The following is a 22,882-nucleotide window of genomic DNA, read 5'->3' as shown; positions in this document are numbered from 1 at the left end:
ACTTTTCACTGGCTTTAGGCCACACTTTTTTGCTGCCAGTTATATCACTTTGTAATCACATAACCTGCTCCCACAGAAAGATCTCTGTAGCCAGCTCTAGCTGGCTTCTCCAGACTTTGCAAACACCACTGATCACTTAGAATCAGGTTGAAAGTCAAGGCCAGCAGTTTCCTGGGAAAACATATGGAATTCAGTGATCATTGGAAAAGTGGATAAATGAACTTTTTTGTCAGAAAATATAGGGCTTTTGTTTGGGACCCCTTAACGCAGGGGAATTCCTCCTTTTTGAAGGGCCGAGTCACTTTTGCAGGTTGTTCTTGTCAGGTTGACCAGGAAAGGGTCGGGTATGCATTTAGATTAATGAGCTGCAGTCTGCTGGCTTAACCACATATGCGAGACCTGCTCCAGGGGCCATTCATCTCCCCAACTTACTGTGCTAGGAAGAAATCCACTTTGTGTACGCCTGCAAGATTTGCTCCCATCCCTAGAAGATTTCATCTACAAATTCATTGCTTCATGTACCTGTTCAAAGACATAATTTTTTTTTTTAATTTACTGTTTAAAGTAATCCAGCACTTTGGGAATCAAATTCAGTTGAGGATCTCTGAATCTGCTGTAACAATAATATTGATAGTATCTAGTATCTGCTCAGCGCAGCACATGATGTTTGCATTTCAAAATGCTAATTCTAACAAATCTATGGCAAACATTTTAGTCCGCCTCAAAGCTTAAGGATAAAAGTGTTTATATCAAACCACTAAACTATTACAAATAGATTTCTGTACCCTTGTATTATTTGCTTGTACTTTTTTTAACTATAAGCATTATAGTATATAATAAAACAAATTATCAAAGGAAGAAAGTATATGAATTATAGGTGAAATATTACTTTATTATAATAATCCTGAAAAATTAATTTCAAGAGTATAAGAAGCTTTGCTTCTCAAAAACCCTTCCTGAATTTATTAACCCCAGTGTCACATACGGTTCAAATATGGGTTGGCAAAAGAAAGATGACTGCCATTTATTGAGCATTGAGAGCGTGCCCTGCACTCAGTCTTCTGCCTACACCTGCAGGCGTGGTTCACGGTCTTCATTTTTCACTAGTCTGGAAGATCTTAGGAGGTGGAAATTATGTCTTACTCACCTTTGAATTCCCAGTGACTAACACACTGCCTGACATGTAGTTAGTGCTCAGTGAATACTTTCTGAATGAAGTTGCATTTCGTAGATGAAGAAAGTAAGGCTCAGAGAGATTAAATCCCATGCCCAGGGTCACATAGTCTGTAAACAGCTGAACCAGTTTTCAGACCCCAAAGCCAGTTCTCTTTCTACTACATGATAGGCCTTTCCTCCGATGCCAGCTTGTTGTGAGGTCTTTGAAAGGTCTATGAAGAACAGTTCTTTGGAATGAAACTCTTTACCTTGTTGTTCAGTCAATCATAGGGTCTCAGGGTAAGACAGCTCTAAGGGTTTCCAGGAGTGGGGAGCAGATGAGTCGGGGTCATGAAGATGTTACAGGGGGTCCATGAACTTATCTTTGAATCTGAAGACCGATTTTTTAAAGTCATACATTCTTTAAATGCCTGCAGATGCTCTTACGATTAACACTGTAACAATCATTAAATTCATAGCCACTCCTTTCTCAACACTAAAAATGCTTTCAGTATCACACAGAAGTCCACTAAGGTTTGATTTTTACTCTAAAAGTTTGAGAAGCCAACTGAACCGGACCAGGCGGAGCCTCTTTAGATGATTCTTGGTGGGCTGCACGTTTTAGGAGGATGAGATCAAGAGCATAGCCCTCTGAGTCAGCCTGGAATTCAATGCCTCTTCAGCTGCTTATTGTGTGTGGCTTTTAAGGTACTTAATTTTACTCCTCACTTGTTAAATGGGATACTGACAGTACCTGTCTTTCAGTGTTGTGAGAATTAAATGAGATGATGCATTTAAAGCTTTGTAGAGCCTGGACCCCACTAAGTGTCTGGTAGACCTAATAATTAGTCGCATCACCTGGGTGAGCCGAGGTGGGGTGACAGCATCCAGCACCAGGGGCCAGACTGCTATGATGGAGTCCAGATGACACTGCGTCCCTCACAGTACTGCCAGATTCATAGGTGTGTGTAAGGATTAAACGAGTTCATTGATTATAAGGAATTAGAACACAATGTGGGGCGGAAGTAGCACTAAATAATTGTCAGCTGTTATCATTGCTATTACTATTGTCTTCTTCCCTAATGTGTTAACATCTCAATTTTAATTTGATTTATTGGAATTCCTTTGTATTGCTATATCCTTACCCCTCGAGGTACTTAATGAAGCCGGTTTGGGGCACCTGTCCTCTCAAAGGAATTTCATTTCTTCCTGTTAGAGGTGAACAGCACTCCTGACATCTCCAGGGCATTGCACTAAAGCAAGAATCTGATGTCTCTCTCCCTGTCCTTGGGCTCTTTAGACCCACAGACATTTTCCAAGGACTATTCTCTGTGCTCTCCAGAGCCCTGAAGATAACATTCAGCTGCGAGGGCTTTAACAGATGCGCTGAAAGCCCGTTCACAATGGGCTGCTCCCTGCCTCGAAGTGTGCTTAATAACCTGATTTCTGTGATTGGCCTCCATTGCTTTCTGAGGCTACTCTGGACTCTGCCCAATTGCACGCCTTTATTCCCATTGTCACTACAAGAAGAGACTATTTTCCTTACCCCCAGTGATTAGAAGCAGCACTGTGAATTGTAAAAGAACAAACTTTGGAGCTAATTAGACCTGGGCTTAAACTCCTGTACAAGCTGTAGGACCTTGGATAAGTTACTTAAGTCTTTGGAGCCTCAGTTTTCTCCAATGTAAAATGGGTATAATTTGCTTATTAAGATGTCTTACTCCTTTCTAAGCAGGCACGAGGCCAGGTACTACGGAAGCAGTGGTGAATTAGTGGCCCCTGTCCTCTTGGAGCCTGGGGTAAACAAAGGCTAAGTGCTGTAAAAGAAGTGAGCAGGTGCTGGGATAGAAAATAAGAGGGGCAGCCCCACTGGTGTGGGCAGGGAAGGCGTCTCTGCAGATGGCATTGATCCTGCTGAGGAGCAGTCCCCTCAGAGCGAAGAGGACAGTCCAAAGTGCTGAGGACAGAAAGCGTGTTCGGAGAACCCAAGAGAAGCCAATATGGGTAGAATGGTATCACTTTCCTTACTCGCTTTTAAGAGACATTTGGAGGTTTAATTAAACACTCTTTAAAAGCTATTGCTATCTGGGCTTCCCTGGTGGCACAGTGGTTGAGAGTCCGCCTGCCGATGCAGGGGACGCGGGTTTGTGCCCCGGTCCGGGAAGATCCCACATGCTGCGGAGCGGCTGGGCCCGTGAGCCATGGCCGCTGAGCCTGCACATCCGGAGCCTGTGCTCCGCAACGGGAGAGGCCGCAACAGTGAGAGGCCCGCGTACCGCAAAAAAAAAAAAAAAAAAAAAAGCTATTGCTATCCAGATGCAAAAAAAAAAAAAGGGAGAGAATTCAAGGATGAACTTAAAAAATACTTTATAGTTGGTATACCAAAAATTCCAATTAAGCAAGAACCATAAAAAATTTCTGTAGAGCATCCTGAACCAGTGTTTTTAATTCCTATTTGAATTTCTCCCTCCTCCATTGGAATAATAATTCTCTATTTTATGCCCCTTCCGTCGGCTTCAGGTGGTGCCTCTGTCCTTCACCTCATCAGTCAGCTCCTTACCCCACTGCCCTGGTGACATGGAGCTCCCTCTCCTCCCCCACTTTTTTTTTAAACAGAAGACCAGAGTTGACTTTCATAAATCAGGTGCAAAATGCAGCCTCAGGTCCTAAGGCACTGGTGTTGAATCTTCTAAATAGTCACAGTGACCAGCAAAAGGAACACAGCTGTTCCACGCAGATAGTGTTATTGGGACATAAAAATAAGCAGCACTATTTCCAAAACGCAGGCGGTCCCTGTGGAATATCTCTGTAGGCGTCTGCCATATTGCAGATAACAGACCTGACGACATTGACGGTTATTAGAGGGCTTCCCAAACTCAAGTTCCATAAAATATAAGTTTAGAAATCTAACTGGTTATGTTTTACAGGTTGTTTATTCTTCTAAACAATATATTCAGCAGCGATTTTTACTCGATTTGAATCCTGGAGAAGGAGCTTCTCCTTTTCACTGTTTGAATCCCAAGATGTGATTTGCAGTCCTGACTGTACATTAGAATCATCTGGCTTCACTCCCAAAGGTTCTGATTTAGTTGGTCTGGTGCTGAAGCCCAAGGATTGCTTCCCAGGTAATTCTGATGCTCAGCTAGAAGGGGAATCCCTGAGCCCCTCCCCCGTTGTTTGCCAGTGGTGTAATTTAAAAGGACAAACAGACAGGAGGGGCGGGTAGTAAGGTGGAAACCTGCAGCCAATTTCAAGGACTTCTGTAAGGTTTGTGAACTGGCGTGGACCTCATTCAGAACTCGGCCAGTTTGAGGTCTGAGTCTCCCTACCTCCCTTTTTATTCTAGTTGAGGGTCCTTTTAATACATGAAGCAATAAAATCAGAGCAGTGGGCAGGTCTAAGCTCCTCTCTAAGCTCCTCTCCATTTCGAGTCCCCAGCGTTTCTGGGCCCTTTAGCCCCCTCTTCCGGTTCCCCTCTGTCTGTCTGGAGTCCCCTCACTTCGCTTGCATGCTCTTTTCATACAGAAGCCAGGGCGCTCTGCTTCCCCTTCCTCCACCCTGCCCATGGCACACAGCCTCAGTTCACCCTCTGTAACCCTCCTGTCACACAGGATCTGGTGTTCTCTCTGAACCTGGGTGACTTTAACGGGTAACTCTCCCAGAGGTGGTTGCATTTTTAACAGGGAATACCGCCTTAATCTAGAGGGATGTTGATGACAGTATAGAATCTTAGGTGTCAGCTATGTGGACGCCATTAGAAGAGATATTTGGGAAATAATAGCTATAAAAATAGTAACTACCATGCATTAAGCACACACCCCATGCTAGTTTCATGTTTTCCCACTTAAGTTTCATAGCAGCCTCACAAGGTAGTTGCCGTTACCTCCATTTTTAGGGGAAAAAGTCAAAGTCACACAACCAGCAGGTGCTTGCGCCAGATTTGAACCAAAGAAGTTGAATTCTAGAGCCCGTACCACCTCCCACCTGAAGGGGGAGCACCAGCACTTGTCCAGACATTGCCTGGGTTCATTATCAGCGGAGAAGGCGTTGTCTCCCTTCTCTGTGACAAGAAGAATTGGGACTCAGGAGAGCTCATAGCTTCAGGATGGATGACTGGGCCTAGACTCGAACCCGGGTCTGATTGCCTCCAGAATTATGTTTTTCTCTCCATTCTACCGTGTACCTTAGAGTTTGAGTAGTAAATTGCTTTTGTAAATTAACAGAACAGTGTATTGCTCCAGACAAAGAAGGAGGAGCCTCAGTGTGGCTCCATGAAAGCCGGGTATTTATGACAGTGTCTCGTTCTGGCTTTAAAGACCAAGAATTGCACCCGGCATCGCCTTTTGGCTAGTACTCCAGAATCACAAGGGTGTCACAAGGGTGCTGATGCTGCCTGGGCTTTGAGGAACTGCCAAATAAATCTCTCCTGCTTTCATGTTGAGCAGAGATTGTTGGAACCTCTGGACTTGATTCTTAGATGAAGAAGGGAGGGTGAAATTGAAGGATTAAAGTGGTTACTACAGTTAAATAGGAAATGGGAATTTAAACGTTCTATACTGGGGCTTCCCTGGTGGCGCAGCGCTTGAGGGTCCGCCTGCCGATGCAGGGGACACGGGTTTGTGCCCTGGTCTGGGAGGATCCCACATGCCGCGGAGCGGCTGGGCCCGTGAGCCATGGCCGCTGAGCCTGCGCGTCCAGAGCCTTGTGCTCTGCAACGGGAGAGGCCACAACAGTGAGAGGCCCGCGTACCACACACAAAAAAATTCTATGCTGGCCCAAACGTACCGGCAAACGTACTGGCAAATAGTAGGCACTCAGTAAATGTTTGTGGAAATGACTAAATGATGAATAACTAGCACATTGGTCGGATGAGGTAACATCAGTCCCACTTCTTAATCAGGAGGCCTGATAACCTCGTTTTTTTTTTTCCTGTTTACAGCACTGTTTAATGTTGATTCTAGAGTGAAACATACTCTCAGAAGTCATGACAAGTTCATTACTGCCATAAGAAATTTTCAAGAAAATCTCCACTTGTAAATAGATCTTTCTTGCACGTGCACACATGTTCTGCCAACTAGAAATCGGTCCTATGGTTTAAATGGTTGCGAGGTTTGAGGGAATTCCTAGTCATCGTACTCTAGGATGAATTGCTTCAGTTGGGTGATCAGTTCCTTCTCCCCTGAGCTGTCTGAAGGCTCACTAAACGGATGGGGGAGCTCTAATTGTGGCCACAAGATAGTAATTTTGGAATGTGGAACAGGTGGAGAATAAGTGAGACTTCTCGGGCGTATTAAGTGATCTGGAAGGGAAAGGAGGGAACTGGCCATTCCAGGGTAGGAAGAACCAGAAAGGGAAAAAGAAGATGTTTTCACTGACTCTGCAAATGTCCCGAGGGTCTGTCTGGACAGGGGAACAGCGTGATAAATGCGGAGAGCTCTGGGAAGAAATTTGTTCGAATCCAAGCTTTGCTTTTTACTTTGTGTAAAACATTGATCAGTTTATTTTCGCCTTCCTGACCCTTGGTTTTCTCTTGTGTAAAATGGGTACAGTCACTGTACCTAGCCCATAGGGGTATTGCAAGAGTGAAATAATAAAATTTATATACAGTATCGAGTAGTTTAGTTGCTCGGTAAACGGAAACGTCTGTCTTGCCCCAAAGAAACCAAAATGCTTTCCAGAAACCAAAGTTTTAATGTACTAAAATTTTGGAGATAAGCTCTTTCTGCAGTGCTGGGTGTTCACTGTGTACCTAACTTCTTGTCAGGGGGTTATTGTGATTGTTCATTGTGTGCCAAACGTATGTGTCCCTCCAGGGCGTGGTAGGTGTCCAAATAAATATTTATTGAAGAAAAAATTGAAATGCCTGTAAGAATCTGAACAGCAGTGTTAACAAGCGTTAGTCTAGGAAGTGCAGAGAGCTTTATTATTTTATTTTTACTTCTATCTACACAGCAGGCTCAGTCTGGCTGGGTCAGGCTTATTTCCCAAGTAATTAATGATGTTCACTTCTTGTTTGTGAAGCAGAGCAGTTCAGCAAGATGGTGGGGAGAAATAACTTCATTTCTGGATACTAATTCCAGTAGCAGCTGTTTTCTGCTCACAGAAATATGCCTGCGCTAACGACTTCACGCTTCCAGCAAAATCACTTCACCGCAGTGCATGCCGAGCTGTCTAAGGAGCAACGTGTGGTGTTTTTTTTTCTTTCGGGAGATGCAGAAACATGCGTCAGAATCGACTCATTCTGTTTGTGCACACATTTCTGATGACTTTCCTAGCTGAACGGCATCCTCTAGTTTGGGTGGCAGAGCATTATGTCACAGGGCTAATACCTTCATCGCTTCTGTGCAGGGAACGTGTCCAGAGCTTCCCTAGTGGAAACATTTTCAAAAACCTGCAAATGGCTTTGCCACATGCTTGTGTAAAAATGAACTCTTCTCTGTATAATGTTAACTGGAGAAAGCAATTTGCAAAACAGTATATACAAATTGAACCAACCCATTTTTTCTAAGAACAGACATTTCACACACACACGTACCTTGTTAAAATCCGGTATTAACAATGACTGTCTCTGGGTGTGAAAGTGGGATTAACAAGTAACGTTCAGTTTTTTCTTTGCACTGTGTCTAGCTCCGAGTGTTTCCTCAGTGAATATGCATTCTTTTAGTGAAAAGTAAAACCTGTATGAGGACAAGCCTCAGAGTTTCAGGGTACAGAGCCAAAACAATCTTCATTTTTGAAAGGTATCAAAATTGTATTTGGGGTAGAGCACTTGTAGCTTTTGAAAGATGCTGCTCAGCGGAGCCTGCAGGGGCCGCGGGCCCCTTCACTCATCGTTCAGATGCAGAGCCTGGGAGAACCACATACCAGGTCGAGGTTACTTGGGGAATAATTTATTGAAAGTCTCTTTCTTGCCGTATCTTGAGTCCCTGGCCCCCAGTACAATGACTCTGGCTTTAATTCAGGCCCCCCATCATTGCTCATCTGTCTTACTCTCTTGGCCTCCTCCGCCAGCTGTCCCCCTGGATGCAAGTGCACTGCAGATCTCCTGGGATGGGACAAGAGTCCTTAGCACCACGTGCAGCACCCTCCCTGCTTCTCCTTCCGCATCACCTACTGCCTTGTCCCTTGCATTCCCCCAGGTACCTGCACCTGCCCCTCCTCTAAGCCCTCACTCAGGGATGAGGCTGCCTCTGGAGCCTTATGGAAATCCAGCTCGGGCTCTGGGCCCCGCCGGGCACCAGGCACGTCCTAGGCCCGTGGTCGTGTCTGTTTCCCGTAGCTGCTGGGTGGCACAGACCACCTGTTCTTCATATGTGCTTAGAGGTGGTAGAGGCTTCATCAGTATCTTCTCCAATGAATAAGTGAATAGGTGTTTCAAATAGGCTTCTAAAATTTCTCTGAGTCAATTTTGAAAGTCAAATGACCTGAGAAGATATTAAAATAGAAGCTAATCTTGGGAACCTTTGCTCTATTTCTAACCCTTATTCTCAGAAGGAGGTGTTCTCGAGGGCTGGGGCTTCAGGCTGGTCCTGGGGGATTTTGTGTGGCTGTCTTTCCCATGGAAGCAGAAAGGAAGGAGGAGTGGGCCTTTGGTCCACTCAACCCTGGATTCCGCTCCAGGCTCTGCTGCTTCCTTTCTAGGAGATTTTAGGAAAGTTGGTTAACCTCTCTGCGCCTCTGCTTCTTCATCTTACTTAGTAAAAGAAACTTAAAATAGTTCCCTCACAGGTCATACATGAGATAGTATATGTAAGGCCCCTGGAATGCATTCGTTCATTTGATAAATATTTGAGTGCCTGCTGCAGAAAAATGTGTGCCCTTAGTGGGAAGCAAGATAAGAAGTAAATAGGAGTGAGAAGACCCAGGAAGAAAACACAGCAGGGTGCGAAGGGCTAGGAAGTCTAGGGAGGGTGGCCAGGCCAGGAACCACTCCTCTGGGGAGGTGCCGACTGGGAGAGTCCTGGAGGGAGCAAGCAGGAGGTGTCCCTGGGAGGCCAGTGCCCCTCACCGCCGGCAGGGAGAACAGCAGGCCAAGCGGCAGGGGCCAAAGTCAGAAGGAGCCTGGAGGTGCTGCTTGGAGGTCCTGGCACAGCCTGGGGTTTTCATTCAGAGTGTGGTAGGAATCACCAACAGTGAGGACTCAATAAATACATGTTTCCTTTCCTTTTTATCCTTTCTTGTACTTAAACAGTATGAAAGCAGTTCCTAAACTGTTCCACAGTGTTGTATCCCAGGGCAAGTCATTTAGTCTCACTATGATTTTAGTCTGCTGAACCGCCGGGACAGATTATATCTTCGTTCATCGGTATACCTATACATTAGTACTAAATGTCGAGAAAGGACTGTGACATTTTGGCAAGTTATACAAACCTGGAGTTTCAGTGATGGCTAGTGATTCCGAGCTTTCTGGTCCCTTGGTCCATGTACTCTGCTTCAGCATCCTGCTCCACTTCCTGGTGTTCCTGGGCTCGGTACTGGCCGCATCGGCTGCTTCACCTGTCGAAAATTGTGTTCTCTGCTCTTCAGATTCACATTTGGGGTGATAGGTCCTTTGTCTCACTGGCATTTGGGGGCAGAATACTATGTACAGGCAAGACATGTCTGTGTCAAGTGAAGTTCATGTTGACGTGGCAGATGTCAGTCCAGCAGACTTGACAAGCTTCCAAGGGAGTAAGTGTCACATGTCATTGTCACTGAAGTTGTGGGTCAATCATGCAGTGACTTAAACTGTACAAAACCCTTGTCATCAGAAGCTTTCTGGTAATGTACTTGGAAGTAGCCCATGCTTTGAAATGAGAGGTGAATGGTGATATTTCATTTTCCAGGATCGGTTGATACTTAACTGAATATTTTTTCCTTTTTTAAAATTTTGTCTCTGTTACTTGGTTGTATATGTTGGTTGTTCAGAAGCAGTGGAGTCACAAACATTCAGGAAGAAAAAAGAAATCATCTGGTTAACCCTCTGTCACATTCACATGTGAATGGTGTCTCAAAAATTCTTAAGGTTTTCTCTACTTAGGTTAAGAAACTTGAAACCTCTTATTATGCATAATCAACTTAAACTTGGGAAGTTCTTCCTCACGTCTGGCTCATATCTTCGACAATTTGAGACCTGTGCAAATGCAAAACAGCTGCAGACCTTCCCTGATAACAGCCCTTCAGGACCTTGCAGACCATGATTAAGTCACTCCTCACCCTCTTTCCTCTGACTAAATAATGCCTTTAAACCATCTTCAAAGTTCCCGTTTTCCACTCCTTTAATCATCTGTTGATCTTCCCTAAGCTTTTCTGCATCCTCCTTTAAATGTGGATGCCAAATTGGAACATGGTATTCTACAAAGTCTCACCAATAACCAGGCTCGCTACCTTTCCAGCCTGTCAGATGTCTTTGTCGATCATATGGGAAATCCAGCGCTTTTATCAACACCCCAAAAGATGAGGGACTAAACAGTTCATTTTACAATGGACCCAGCCAAGGTCTGTGGTTGCAGCTGCTGGTTTTGGAGACGGGGGCCTTTAGCAACCCTACGCCAGGTCTATTCTAAGAAAATGTTTCAGGCCCGCAACCTTCTGCCTCCCCATCCTGGGTTTGGCAGTCAGTCTGTAGTACAGGAATCCTTTCCCGAGCCCTGGTTTCTCTTAGGCAAAACCGTCCTGTACAGGACTTTACTTCCGGTTTCCATGTCTAAGTCACATGTACATGCAAAGAATATGAAATCCCTGGGGGTCTCACACTTCCTCTCCCCCAACCAGAGAGCTTGCTTTGGAACTGATAGACTCAGGACAAAACGTGTTGCGTTCTGTGTCTAATCTCCTTGAAACCACAGAGGAGAATCTCAGAAGTTGTCCAGGAAGCACAGGAAGGTAAACGGAAATGAAGTGTCTGGTGCCCATTATTGAGAGTGAGAGGCTCAGCGCGTGTCATTGAAATATTCTTGATCATAAGCTACTGATGGGACCTGTCTCTACCCTCTCCCTCTCTGCTTTCCCTAAAGGCTTAAGTCGGATGTGGGTGGAAGTGTTCCTGGCATGGAGATTTTCGGAATCATGACTGTCAGCTGGGGTAGGCATGCAGGCCTGACTAAAGAGTGCATTGCTTATTTCCGCAGACTTCTGTTCAAGCAAAGCCCAGCCCAGGCACTCGGGCACTTCACTCCTTGGTCAGCTCCTTCCGGAAGCTGGCATTCACCATTGGCCAGCCTGTGATCTTGGACACGTGGGCAGGAGGGCCAGAAAGAGTTTTTACCAAATGATTATGTGGCGAGACTCCTTTTAAGTAAAGTCTACACGAGCATGACTATCTAGATACTGCAGGCTCTGTATGAATTATGTGTGTGACCAAGAGATTTGCTGGAAAGTGATGGGAAATCCTCATCGTCTTAACCTCTCTCCAGATTTTGGGGCTCGTTAAGCAATGTCTCATCGCTAGTAGTTGTCCTTGTACTTTTGGGAGAAGTAATGTAAATGTCATGTTGTAACCAAAATTTGTGGATGCCTGAGACACCGGGTTTGGGGTGATTGGTTACTGGGGTCATTTTGAGTGAATGGAGGAAGTACGCTCAGCTACATTTCACAGGAAGATGCAGTAGTGAAAAGTGCCAACTCTTTGAGCTTGTGTATGTGTAGGTTCCAGAAAGGCACCTTTCCATGGGTCATGCCCACTCTTCACTGAAAGCGAGATGGTTTATCTCGATTCCATTCTGATTAGTCACCAGGATGTTTATACACAGTTAAAAGACATTTAGTAGGCCACCTAACATTTTTTTTTCCCTTCTCTAATGAGATTCAGAATTCCAGTGGGGTGAATTAGACCTTATCAAATTTATCATGACCCTGCACACCTGCCCCACGGGCACCGGGCCTGTGGGGAACAGCTGATGCTGCCCGTAACTTCTCCCTTTCGTCTTGTGTCCAGTCTAACAGGCAACCCGCCAAGTTGAACCTTCTCACCTGTCAGGTGAAACCGAATGCCGAGGACAAGAAGTCTTTTGACCTGATATCACGTGAGTCCGTTTTCTCCCGAGTCAGTTACTGTGCATTCTGCCACCAGCCTATTCCCGTTCTCTGGGTTGGAAGCCGCAGCTTTCCCAAGCAGGGCTCCTTGCTGTACGTACTGCACACGCAGCTCTGAGAAGAGCCCTGGGCCTCTCTGCACGGAGCCCACCTGCAGGTGGGAAGGCATAACCGTGTCAGATCTGACTGCAGTGGAGTAGAATCTAGACTTGTGCAGTAAACCAGACCAGTTCTTGGCCACAAGTACACAGCTTTATCCCCCTGGAAGGATTTTTGTAAGCACACTCTCATTTCTCTCCTACATCTGCTGAATCAGTCTTTGGTGTGAGGCCCAGACATAGGTGTTTTTTAAGAAGTCCCTGGGTGATTCTAATGTGTAGCTGTGGTTGAGATGCGCAGACATGGACTTGACAACACAGGTGTGCCACTGTGTCTGTCCAGCTGATTTTCCCAGCTGCAGAATCAAGCCCTGAAAGGAAAAAACATCTCCCTGCTTCCAAGCAGAACTGCCTTCTGACTTCACGAGTCAATGACACCGTGCTCTGTCACTGTCTTATTCCACGGGTCAGAGTGTGTTTTTCTCTTGTGATGAGGTTGCGCAGTGACCCACCCACCCCCCAACTGATGGCCTGTATTGTCACAGTCTTCAGAGTGAGGGGAGACTGTTTTCCTTCAGTCTGGCTCCCTGTGCTTTCACTGGTCCCATGGGTGTTCACGGTAGCTGAGGAGACATCTCTTTGTAAAGCAAGAGGATGGCAGTGCCGATGAAGTGACTCACAAATATTCTGAAATCCTCCAGCACTGACCTTCAGTGTTCATCCTTCTCTATAGAGCCCCACAGGACAGGCCAACCCACAGCCTATGATCTATGTGTGTAGAGCACAGAAATACTCTCCTGTCCCTTGAAATCCTTCTGATGTAGTCCTGAGAATGGAACAAACAGTCCCAGCCCAAAGGATGGACTCAGTTGTGAGACTCTGGGTGGAGTCTAAGCTGGATTCTACAGCACTTACTGAAGTTCAGATTCACCGTGATTTTTATGACCGTGAGACTTCTTGGGTTACTGATGAGAAAGAAATACGAAAAGTTGGAATTATACTGTGACTTCAAAAGTTAAGAACCCCTCGATTTGAGAATCCATAGGTTATTAATAATAATTATTGAATGTCTAATATGTGCCAGGTGCTTTATAAACATGGGCAAACCTCTCAAAAGCCCTGTCAGTTTCCCGTTTCACAGAAGAAAAACCTGAGACTCAGAGAGGTTCAGCAACTCACACAAGGTCTCACAGTGGTGAGCAGGGATTCAGCCGAGACGCTTGGGCTCTAGCACCTGTGGCGTGTTCCTCTCTCTCAGGGAGATGGGGAGGGGGGCCTGCCCTGGAGCCAGTCACGTAGTGAGTGACGGGCTCGTAAGTAAAGGTGGTAAGTCAGTGGTAGTTCAACCTCAGTATGTAGAAACATTCTAGCAGATCCCACATTTTAAGGAAGAGCTTCCCTCATATACACCTGCCCAAAGTATCCAAGCTAAGCTGCCCTCTCCTTACCTGAGTCGCAGCTTGAGGACGATCCTCCAGCAAGGCTTGAGCCCTTCTTCCCTGCAGCCTGATTCAACCAGAGAGGAGCCTGGGGCACGATGTGCCTGCTTGTCAGGGCTGCCCTGTGAGTTACTTATCATTTCTGGAAAGGAGTTTTTTAAAAAGGAAAGCCAGTGAGAGGCAAACTGAAAAGGAAAAGTAGAATACTGAGTTCGCAGGTAGCACTCTCCAATTTGTCACCGAGATCCACTTGACCAGGTAGGGACCCGTCCCCCTTCCCACTTGTTTTTCAAAAGAAGTGCTAGGCATTCACGTGGTGTTCGCAGTTATTTTGTTGTATTCTTGTTGTCCTTCAGAAGAATTATATTGACAAAGTGAATCGTGTAACTGCTAAAACAAAATGTTGCAAAAATAAAATTATATTAAAATCCTGCTTTTAATGTGTTCCCCACTCCCCAGGAACTTTCAAAATTTGCATTAATACCTAAGGTATTCTGCTTTCTAAGGTTTTGCTTTTTTCTCTTTTTTTGTATTTTAGATAATAGGACGTATCACTTTCAGGCAGAAGATGAGCAGGATTATGTAGCGTAAGTAGTTCTGAAATAACGGCACGATGCCTTACATTGAAAAAGCATCTCCGTCCTGTACAGTATACCTTTAAGTTTTCTTTCTTTTTTTTTTTTTACTGAGAATCCTGGTGGTTATTTCTCACCTCTGGGCCTTCACATGTGTCTCTCCTCTCTGTCTAGGGTGCTCAGTAAACTCAGGTGCCCCCTGCAAGGTTCTGCTCAAGCCACACCGCCCTGGGGGTTTTGCTCCCTCCCTCCTGCCCCGCACCCACTTCACACCCCTCTGGATCCCCTGGCTCAGCCCAAGCCCTCTGGAGACCTAGAGCTTCTTTTTTTATATCTTTTTTTTTTTTTTTTTTTTTTTTGCGGTACGCGGGCCTCTCACTGCTGTGGCCTCTCGCGTTGCGGAGCACAGGCTCCAGACGCGCAGGCTCAGCGGCCATGGCTCACGGGCCCAGCCACTCCGTGGCATGTGGGATCCTCCCAGACCAGGGCACGAACCCGTGTCCCCTGCATCGGCAGGCGGACTCTCAATCACTGCGCCACCAGGGAAGCCCACCTAGAGCTTCTTGAGGACAAGGACTGTGCCTTCTTCATTTCTAATCCCATCATCTGCACTTGGGAGGGGTTTATTCAGTGTTCAAGTAATTCATACCTTTTGCCTTCTCTGGGTGCTGGTGGTAGTGATGGGAGGGGAGGACTTGGTTTTCATGAAGACGTCCTGGCATCCTGCACAGAAAGATGTTTATTTTCCTCCAAGTTACAGGGAGGAATTTTCACTGCCTCATTGAGTTGTTTTCTCATGTGAAAGTGTCCAGTGAATTGAACAGAGAAATCCTTTCTCATCTCACTGTGGAAGGAGGCAGGTACAACAGAAGAGCAGCTGCGTGTTTAAAGGCAGGCAGACTTGACTCTAGTCCAGAATCTGCCTGGTAGTGACTTTGTGACCTTGAAAAGATCGTCCCACCTCGGCCTTCTTGTCAGTAAGATGGGTTCTAGCCCTCGCTTGAAGGATTTTGAGACTTGAGGTCAAATGTGTAAAGCTTCTCATACAGTGCCCGTTGTTTTTTTTTTTACTCCTGTAAACTCAAAGTGACTTTTAAAGTATTAAAACACCGTTATGCACTATTTTGTTTCTTAATACTTTTTTTGTATGCCTGTTACTTTAAAATAATTTTAAAGTTTTTTGAAGAATTGTCAGAAATAGTTGCTTTAATTCTTGACCCTTTTGAAATGTAGCCATTTCACCAAATTTGAATTATTCCTCCAGAAAATGAATTGTCCTTTAAATATGTATTTTCAGATTATCGTGGCAAACGTTTTTAATTTCTTTGTCAGGAGTTTTCAAATAAAGAGGCAAATGTGGCATAAGAGAAGGAACCCTGAAAAAAGGGTGTTAACAGAACTGTTTCCTTTTCCCAGTCTGACACCAGTCCCACTCTAGGGCCTTGGGCAAGTCACTGAATCTCTCTAGGCTTCTGTTTCTTTAAAGCATTTGTAAACCCTAACTCAGAGGCTTGTTGGAGGATTATATTTCAGAAATTATAAGTATGTGGCACATAGTAGATACTGGTAATATCAGATAGCCAAAATCTCAGGATGCCGAAGGAAAGCAAAATAGAGGCTTCTGCAGTCAAGTGAAAACTCCAGCATCATCAGTGCTGCTGCTGTTAAGTGCACAGTGATCTGCCCTGTGGAACCCAGATTCTTGACTTGTTTTTAAGAGAACAATTTCTAGTTTATAACTTGAGACTAATGATAGAAGAAAATATTATTTAACTTAAAAGGTATTAAATGCCCACCCCATCCTCTCCATTCCTGAACAGTTGTTGGGTTTTCTGCTTCATAGCAGAAAAGCTAAGCTGTGCGATCCTTTTTCTCACAACAGTGAGGGTGAGCGCCACCTAGAGTCAAAGGTATGACTTGCAGTTCACCTATTCCAGGTATTAATACTCTGCTTTGGTTTTTAATCCTCATTGCTGTCTCTATCACTTATTCAAATGAAATGAAAAACATTTCTAAACCACTGTTTGTTCTCATGTTTTTGTTGATTTTCTTCTTAAAAAGTTAATTTGGCTTTGGTTCCTCATTCGTGAAAGTAATACAACTCATTATAGATTCAAACAATTACAGAAAAATAGAGTCAAGCGTTCCATCTGTTTTTTTCTGCAAAAAATCACTCAGAGACAACCGGTATTTTGGTGAGTTTCTTTCTATCCCTTTTTTCCCCAAACAAAATATATAATTCACAAATACATTTAAATTTGAGATTATGTCATATGACAGTTTTTTTCCTTTTTATTTCACAAAACATTATATTGTGATCATTTCCCCAAAGTCATCCAAAAATTAGTTGGAAACTTAAATTTCAATACCTGGTTAACTAGTCCACTTTGTGGTTATTTCAGGCTTTGCTAATCAACCCCTGTTATTGGGTATTTAGGTTGTTTTACGCATAGATTAGTAGCAAAGGGTTATTTTGTTGGGTACATATTGTGGTCATGCTGTACATATATTTTAATAGCCTGCACTTTTCATTTCATAAAATAAACATCATGTGTTTCCATTGTTAATGTACCTTTTTCATAAGCATGAATCTTCATGGAAAATGAAATACCCCTTCACTTTCACTTTTAAGTGCCCCCGCTGACATGGACTCCCAGGAAACAATGCCTTTTGCTAAATTCCCTTTCCTGCCTCCTATTCCTTTCTCACCTGTTCTTTCTCATCCTTGCACTAGGCTGGTCCCACTCTGAGTCCTCTTCGTTCTGACGTTCCCTTTATATTCTGTCTCCGTGGAAACGCAGGCGCCTATGTGTTCACGCAAGCCCTTGGTCATTGATACCCTCTCATCTGTTCCTCTCATCTCGCTAGCTCTCTCCTGTGTGTTGTTTTCCATTCTTTGTATTGCTATGGGGAGGTCTCTTTTGCCAGTTCTGCATGAAAACAGATTCTTTTGCAGGGGAAGGAGAATGCAATGGCCAACCAGGCTCTTATGTCTCCTCCTCCTGTTTCTGACAACAGGTGGATATCAGTGCTGACGAACAGCAAAGAAGAGGCCCTCACCATGGCCTTCCGTGGAGAGCAGAGCACGGGGGAGAACAGCCTGGAGGACCTGACGAAAGCCATCATTGAGGACGTCCAGCGGCTCCCAGGCAATGATGTCTGCTGCGACTGCGGCTCGTCAGGTATTTGCCCCCAGAATTGAGCCGCTTGTTAAACATCCCTTCTCTTCCTGTAGCATATAAATAAGCAGGTTATTAAAATGCCTTAATCTCCTTGTGGACACAGACACATGTATGCCCTAGAGGTGGGTGAATTGTCCCACCTCTGAGTGCTTTCACCCCTGCTGTTTGCTCTACCTGGGAAGCTCTCACCTGCTCTCCCTAAATGCCACCTGCCAAAATGCCACCTTTCCCGTAAGGTCCAGTTAAATGGACAGTAAGGGGAGAGCACTGGACACGGAGTCCATCATCCTGGTTTGGAATCACCCGCCCGCTTCTCAGAGCCTGGGCGACCTCATACTAAGTCCCTTTCCTATTCTGATCTTCAGTTTCCTCATCCTGAAAGTGGAATAACAAACCTCAGCTGTTATGAGGGCGTAGTGAAATGGCGTATATGACACTGGCTGGCACACGGTACCTTTCCTTCCGTTCAGTAAAACCTCCCCAGCCTCTGTATCACACTGGTGTCCCCTTGCTCCAAATTTCTGTTCTCAAATGGCATCTGTGTTACTTAGGTATTGACAGTAGCTAACATTGATCGAATGCTTACGTTATAATAAGGATTGTGATATTTGTTTTGCTGGTCTTTACGTACTGAATCCTCACAGACTCTCTGAGCAAGATAACTAAAATTATCCCCATTTCACAGACGAGAAAACTGGGGGAATCAGAGCAGTGGATTGACTTGCCTGAGGTCACACATCTAGTAGTGGTCAAAATGTCATGCAAACCTATCCTTAAGCATTATGATCTCCTTTTTAATTGTTTTACTAGTGCAGATGGGCTCCTGTATACAACAGGCCATAAGCACCTCAGAGGCAAGTCTCACATCTTCTGCTTTTGAGTACGTGTGTGATAGTGACTGACACAGTGTCAGGGTACGGCAGAGGAGGCTCTGCTCTGGGGCCCTTGGGGGTTGTAGAAAAAGCTATCTTATTACCAAGAGGTGCTTGTGCAGAAGCCATAACCAGGATGACGGGTTAAGTTGGGTTTTAGCGTGGAGGTTAACGATGGCTGTAGAACCCAGTCCCTTGTGAGCTGTACTTAGAAGGCCTTTAATCTATCACTGTCAGGATGTTTCCTCGGCCTCCTGGGCAAAGTCTTTCTCACATTTTCACAAAAATAAAGCACTGAATTTTATTTTCAATTCAGTATTGAAGGGATAGTTTTAAAATTTGTCTTAAAATTTGCTCTCTAACAAGCTATTAGTTTTTATAACAGCCCCTAGGCTAAACTGCAAGCATCCATTTCTTCCATTTAAATTTTTCCCTTATAGTTTTTAACAAATTTTACTACTGTTTTAGCTTCCTCTGTAGTTGGCACACTAAAAATTAGATATCTTGTCTTCAAAATCCTTTCCACAGAACCCACCTGGCTTTCAACCAACTTGGGGATTTTGACCTGCATAGAATGTTCCGGCATCCATAGGGAAATGGGGGTTCATATTTCCCGCATTCAGTCTTTGGAACTAGACAAATTAGGAACTTCTGAACTCTTGGTAAGTAGTGACCTGTCATGAATATATTTAGTATATTGCTTTGGGGGTTTTTGTTTCTGCTGAGTACAAAGAATTCTAGTTCCTGAATTTAGTGAATTTAAATAGGTATTTAAAATGTAAATTTTGTGGTATGTAACATTGACTGTTTCTACTTCCTGATTGAAGAACTGGCGAATCATACATTTCTATAATTAGCTCCACTGAATGGCTCTTTTCTTCTAGGATAGGCTTTTTCAAAGCTGCTTTTCTTCTTTTGGAATAGTTTTTATATGATTCACTGTCATAGCAGTAAAGGGAGTTAGATGTTGAACTCGCATGTTCACTTTATCTAGTGGCTTATGTTATTAAAGATAATGACCAAAGAGTTTTTCTCTATTTTTACTGTTTGTAAGTTTGTAAAAGTACACATGAATTGAGCGTGGCCTGTTAGCTACTGTCATAAACCAGCCACTCCTTAACCCACAACTTCTTTAGGTAGTCAGGGAAAAAATTGTGTGCCGTTATGGTGTATAGCTTTATAATATGGAAAGGGGACCCTCATCAGGTCCAAGTTAAAGTGGTCCCACAGTTCACCAAATGAAGGAAGGAAAGGCCTACTTATGGCATCTCCTATAATACCTTGTGGCCATCAGTCCTGTCTTGCATAACTGGAACCCTGGTGCCTGTGAGAGAGTCCTTCTACTAAGGGTGAAAGGGTTCGAAGTAAAGTAGGGCTTCTCCTCACACAGGAGGCTCTTGATCAGGACCTGAGTGTGCCTGGGGCTCAAAAAATCTGAAAGCCTAGCTTATCACTAGCCTTGCCAGGAGCAAAGTACCCCAGAGTCAGGGCAGGTAGTCACCCAGCCAGCAGCCTTTGTCATCTGAGCACCCATTAAGCAATGGTGGTCTGTCTTGTGTTGCATGAGCCCCTTGATTTAGGAAGTATCCTCCTGATACGCGGCTCCCTATTCCCTTCAGGGTCATCGAGAAAAGGCTCAGACCTAATACCTGTAACGTTCTTCTTTAGTATGAAAATGGTGTCAGTCCATCGTAAACACTTAACTATGTGATAAATCCAAGAGACCTGATCACATGAGTGTTTCCTAAACTTCACATCAATCCCCAAATTATCTCAATGACCAAAAGCCTTTCAGGACAAATTTTCTTGGAAGGGTCTTGAACCCAGAAGCAAAATGGTTCCTGGGGCCTCTTCATTAATCGCCTGCAGGATCTTAATTGGTGCCCCAAATATAAAGGAATCCTGCAGCATCTTAATTGGTACCCCAAATATAAAGGAATCCTGCAGCATCTTAATTGGTACCCCAAATATAAAGGAATCCTGCAGCATCTTAATTGGTACCCCAAATATAAAGGAATCCTGCAGCATCTTAATTGGTACCCCAAATATAAAGGAATCCTACAGCATCTTAATTGGTACCCCAAATATAAAGGAATCCTGCAGCATCTTAATTGGTACCCCAAATATAAAGGAATCCTACAGCATCTTAATTGGTACCCCAAATATAAAGGAATCCTACATCCTTTTCTGTTCAATAACAGTAAATCTGCTTTATCTAGAAATGAGTTGTGATGGTAATTGAAAAGCTATTGCTGTCCATTAAGCATTTAACCTAGATTCATATTTGGAATCTGCTCTGTCTAATCTCATATAGTGTGTGCGTGTGTGCGTGTGTGCGTGTGTGTGTGTAGGACCACATCCTATTCTAGTCTAACGTTTATCACATTATGTTTGTGAAAATGATTAGTTTTCTTATCTATGGTTCCACTAGTCCATTAGCTCCTATAGCAGGGAACATGGTTTACCCATCTCTGTATTTCCGGTGCTCAGAAGTTCAGTGCCTGGCGCAGAGTACGTGCTCCGTAAGTTGTCTGTTGACCAGGTGGATGGGCAGTTTGTATGTTGAGTCAAATGAGGGAAAATACGTATTCAGAAATCTCAAAAGCAAATAATAGGAAACTTTTAAACTAGTAGTAAGGAGTTTGCTATATTGTGTTTTGTTTATGTTACAGCTGGCCAAGAATGTAGGAAACAATAGTTTTAATGATATTATGGAAGCAAATTTACCCAGCCCCTCACCAAAACCCACCCCTTCAAGTGATATGTAAGTACTTCTAATACAATGAATTCTTTATTGTTCTGTAATTGTTCTTCTACTCTCCCCAAAACTTCTCAGTGGTTGTAGTATTTTTTTTCCCCAGAGGAAATTTCATTATGAGAAAAAAGCAGAGAAAAGTAAAGTGTCTGAGACATATTTCTGGAATGACCCGATTATTTTCATCATCACCTTTCCCTAGGTAGTTGCAGCTGCTCTGTGGAGGATAAATCTTCGTAAGGACAATTATCTCTTAATCCTCACATGTTGTGATAAATAAGAGACATACAAAAGCAACGGGAGATTCCTGTCAGATTTGCGAAAAGCCAGACGCTTAACAGCCCACTCAGGCAGACTGTGGGGAAGCAGACATCTCCTCTCCTGTGTTGTTGGTGGGAGTACAAATGGTACACCATCCATAAGGGACAAATTAGCCATTTTCATCACGATTATAGATTTATTTATTACCCTGACGCAGCAACGGCACTTCTGGGAAGTTCTTCCTGTTCTGTAATGGAAAAGGATTAGGAACAAAGCAAGTGTCTACCTGTAGATACAGGATGAAATATTCTGTGGTATGACCACACAGCGGAACCTCTTGCAGATGTAAAAAGGAATAGGAAGCTTCTTCTGTCCTGATCTGGGATGATCTCCAGGATGACTGTCAAGTGAAAACATCAGGTGCAGTGAGTGCAGTGTTCACGGCACGCTGCCTTTGGGGCAGGGAAGGGTGGAGGGCGTGGGAACAAGTGCACAGAGGCCCCCGCACCCCCGACCCAGGCACCCTGTCCAAACTCAGGAGCCAGATTTTGGGTACTTCTACTGATGAATCGCTCCCTGTGAACTCACGCTACTCATCATCTGGACTCAGACACCAAATAGATTTAGACGGTGAAGGACACACATGAACATATGTATTTATTTAAACTTGGGTTTGCTTGAAGAAATACTGACAGATACCCAGGAAACTAATAAAAGCGCTTCCTCCGGGGTGGGCGTAGGACCCCCTCAGTAAGCACTTTCTGATATCATTTTTATTGTTGAGTCATGGGAATCTTTAAGCATATTCAAAAAGGTTTACATTGAATTTACACTTTAAACTTTTAAATCCTGTGGATAACTAGGAGAAAAGAGATTTAATTCCGACTCGAGCGATCAGGGAAGCCTTTGCGAAGTAGACGCCAGCCTGAATGTTTTGCAGCCTCTCCTGGGTGGTTGGTTATTCAAAGCAAAGCACCTTATGGGGCACATTCGAGGAACATGTTTTCTTCATCCTGAAATCTCGAAATTCGATCTCCCAGAGGCCTCTTGGCATTTGTCTTTTCTTGAATTAGACAAATGCATATTGTACGTTTAGTCTGTGCCTCATGTTATGTCAGATGCTGGGGAAACGTCAAAACACAAACTAGATATAAACCCTGTCTTCGTGACACCTAGAGCCTAGCGAGGAAGCTAGGTGTTAACCAAGAAACTAAACAGCGAATCATTTAGTCGTAGTTGTGGTAAGTGTCACAGAAGAAAAGTTAGGGATGTTGGGGGCCTATATTGAATATAATACCCTAAGCTAATCTGGGGGAGCGTCTGGCTTAACAGCAACCTTCAAGCATCGTCCTAGCACAAACACTGCTTGGATGTCTTTTTCACACTAATGAGCTCAAATTACACTGAGAACTAGGGCTTTCCGAAGCTAGTTTGATCATAAAACAACTGCAGACAAATGTGATCCGTGGGTTACTTCACAGATGTGGTAACAGTGAGTGCTCGAGCACACACGGCCCAGTCTTGCCCACACC

At 44.2% G+C, this 22,882-nt stretch overlaps 1 protein-coding gene across 10 annotated transcripts in view; it reads left to right on the top strand.

Moving 5' to 3' along the window:
• ASAP1 (ArfGAP with SH3 domain, ankyrin repeat and PH domain 1) overlaps positions 1-22,882 on the top strand; it is a 340,108-nt gene that overhangs the window by 273,742 nt on the left and 43,484 nt on the right. For all 10 annotated transcript variants that reach the window (XR_007472790.1, XM_049700766.1, XM_049700768.1 and 7 more), the window contains 5 exons: positions 12,071-12,158; positions 14,244-14,292; positions 17,299-17,462; positions 18,863-18,996; positions 21,007-21,098. Coding sequence is in view for 9 of the 10 variants with exons in the window: in XM_049700766.1 (XP_049556723.1) it covers positions 12,071-12,158; positions 14,244-14,292; positions 17,299-17,462; positions 18,863-18,996; positions 21,007-21,098 (527 nt within the window). In the remaining variant the exon portion in view is untranslated. The remainder of the gene's footprint in view (positions 1-12,070; positions 12,159-14,243; positions 14,293-17,298; positions 17,463-18,862; positions 18,997-21,006; positions 21,099-22,882) is intronic.

This window comes from Orcinus orca, chromosome 17, assembly GCF_937001465.1.
Source record: "Orcinus orca chromosome 17, mOrcOrc1.1, whole genome shotgun sequence".
NCBI lineage: Eukaryota > Metazoa > Chordata > Mammalia > Artiodactyla > Delphinidae > Orcinus > Orcinus orca.
The sequence above is the reverse complement of the archived record's forward strand: the minus strand, read 5'-3'. Positions and strand labels throughout refer to the sequence as shown.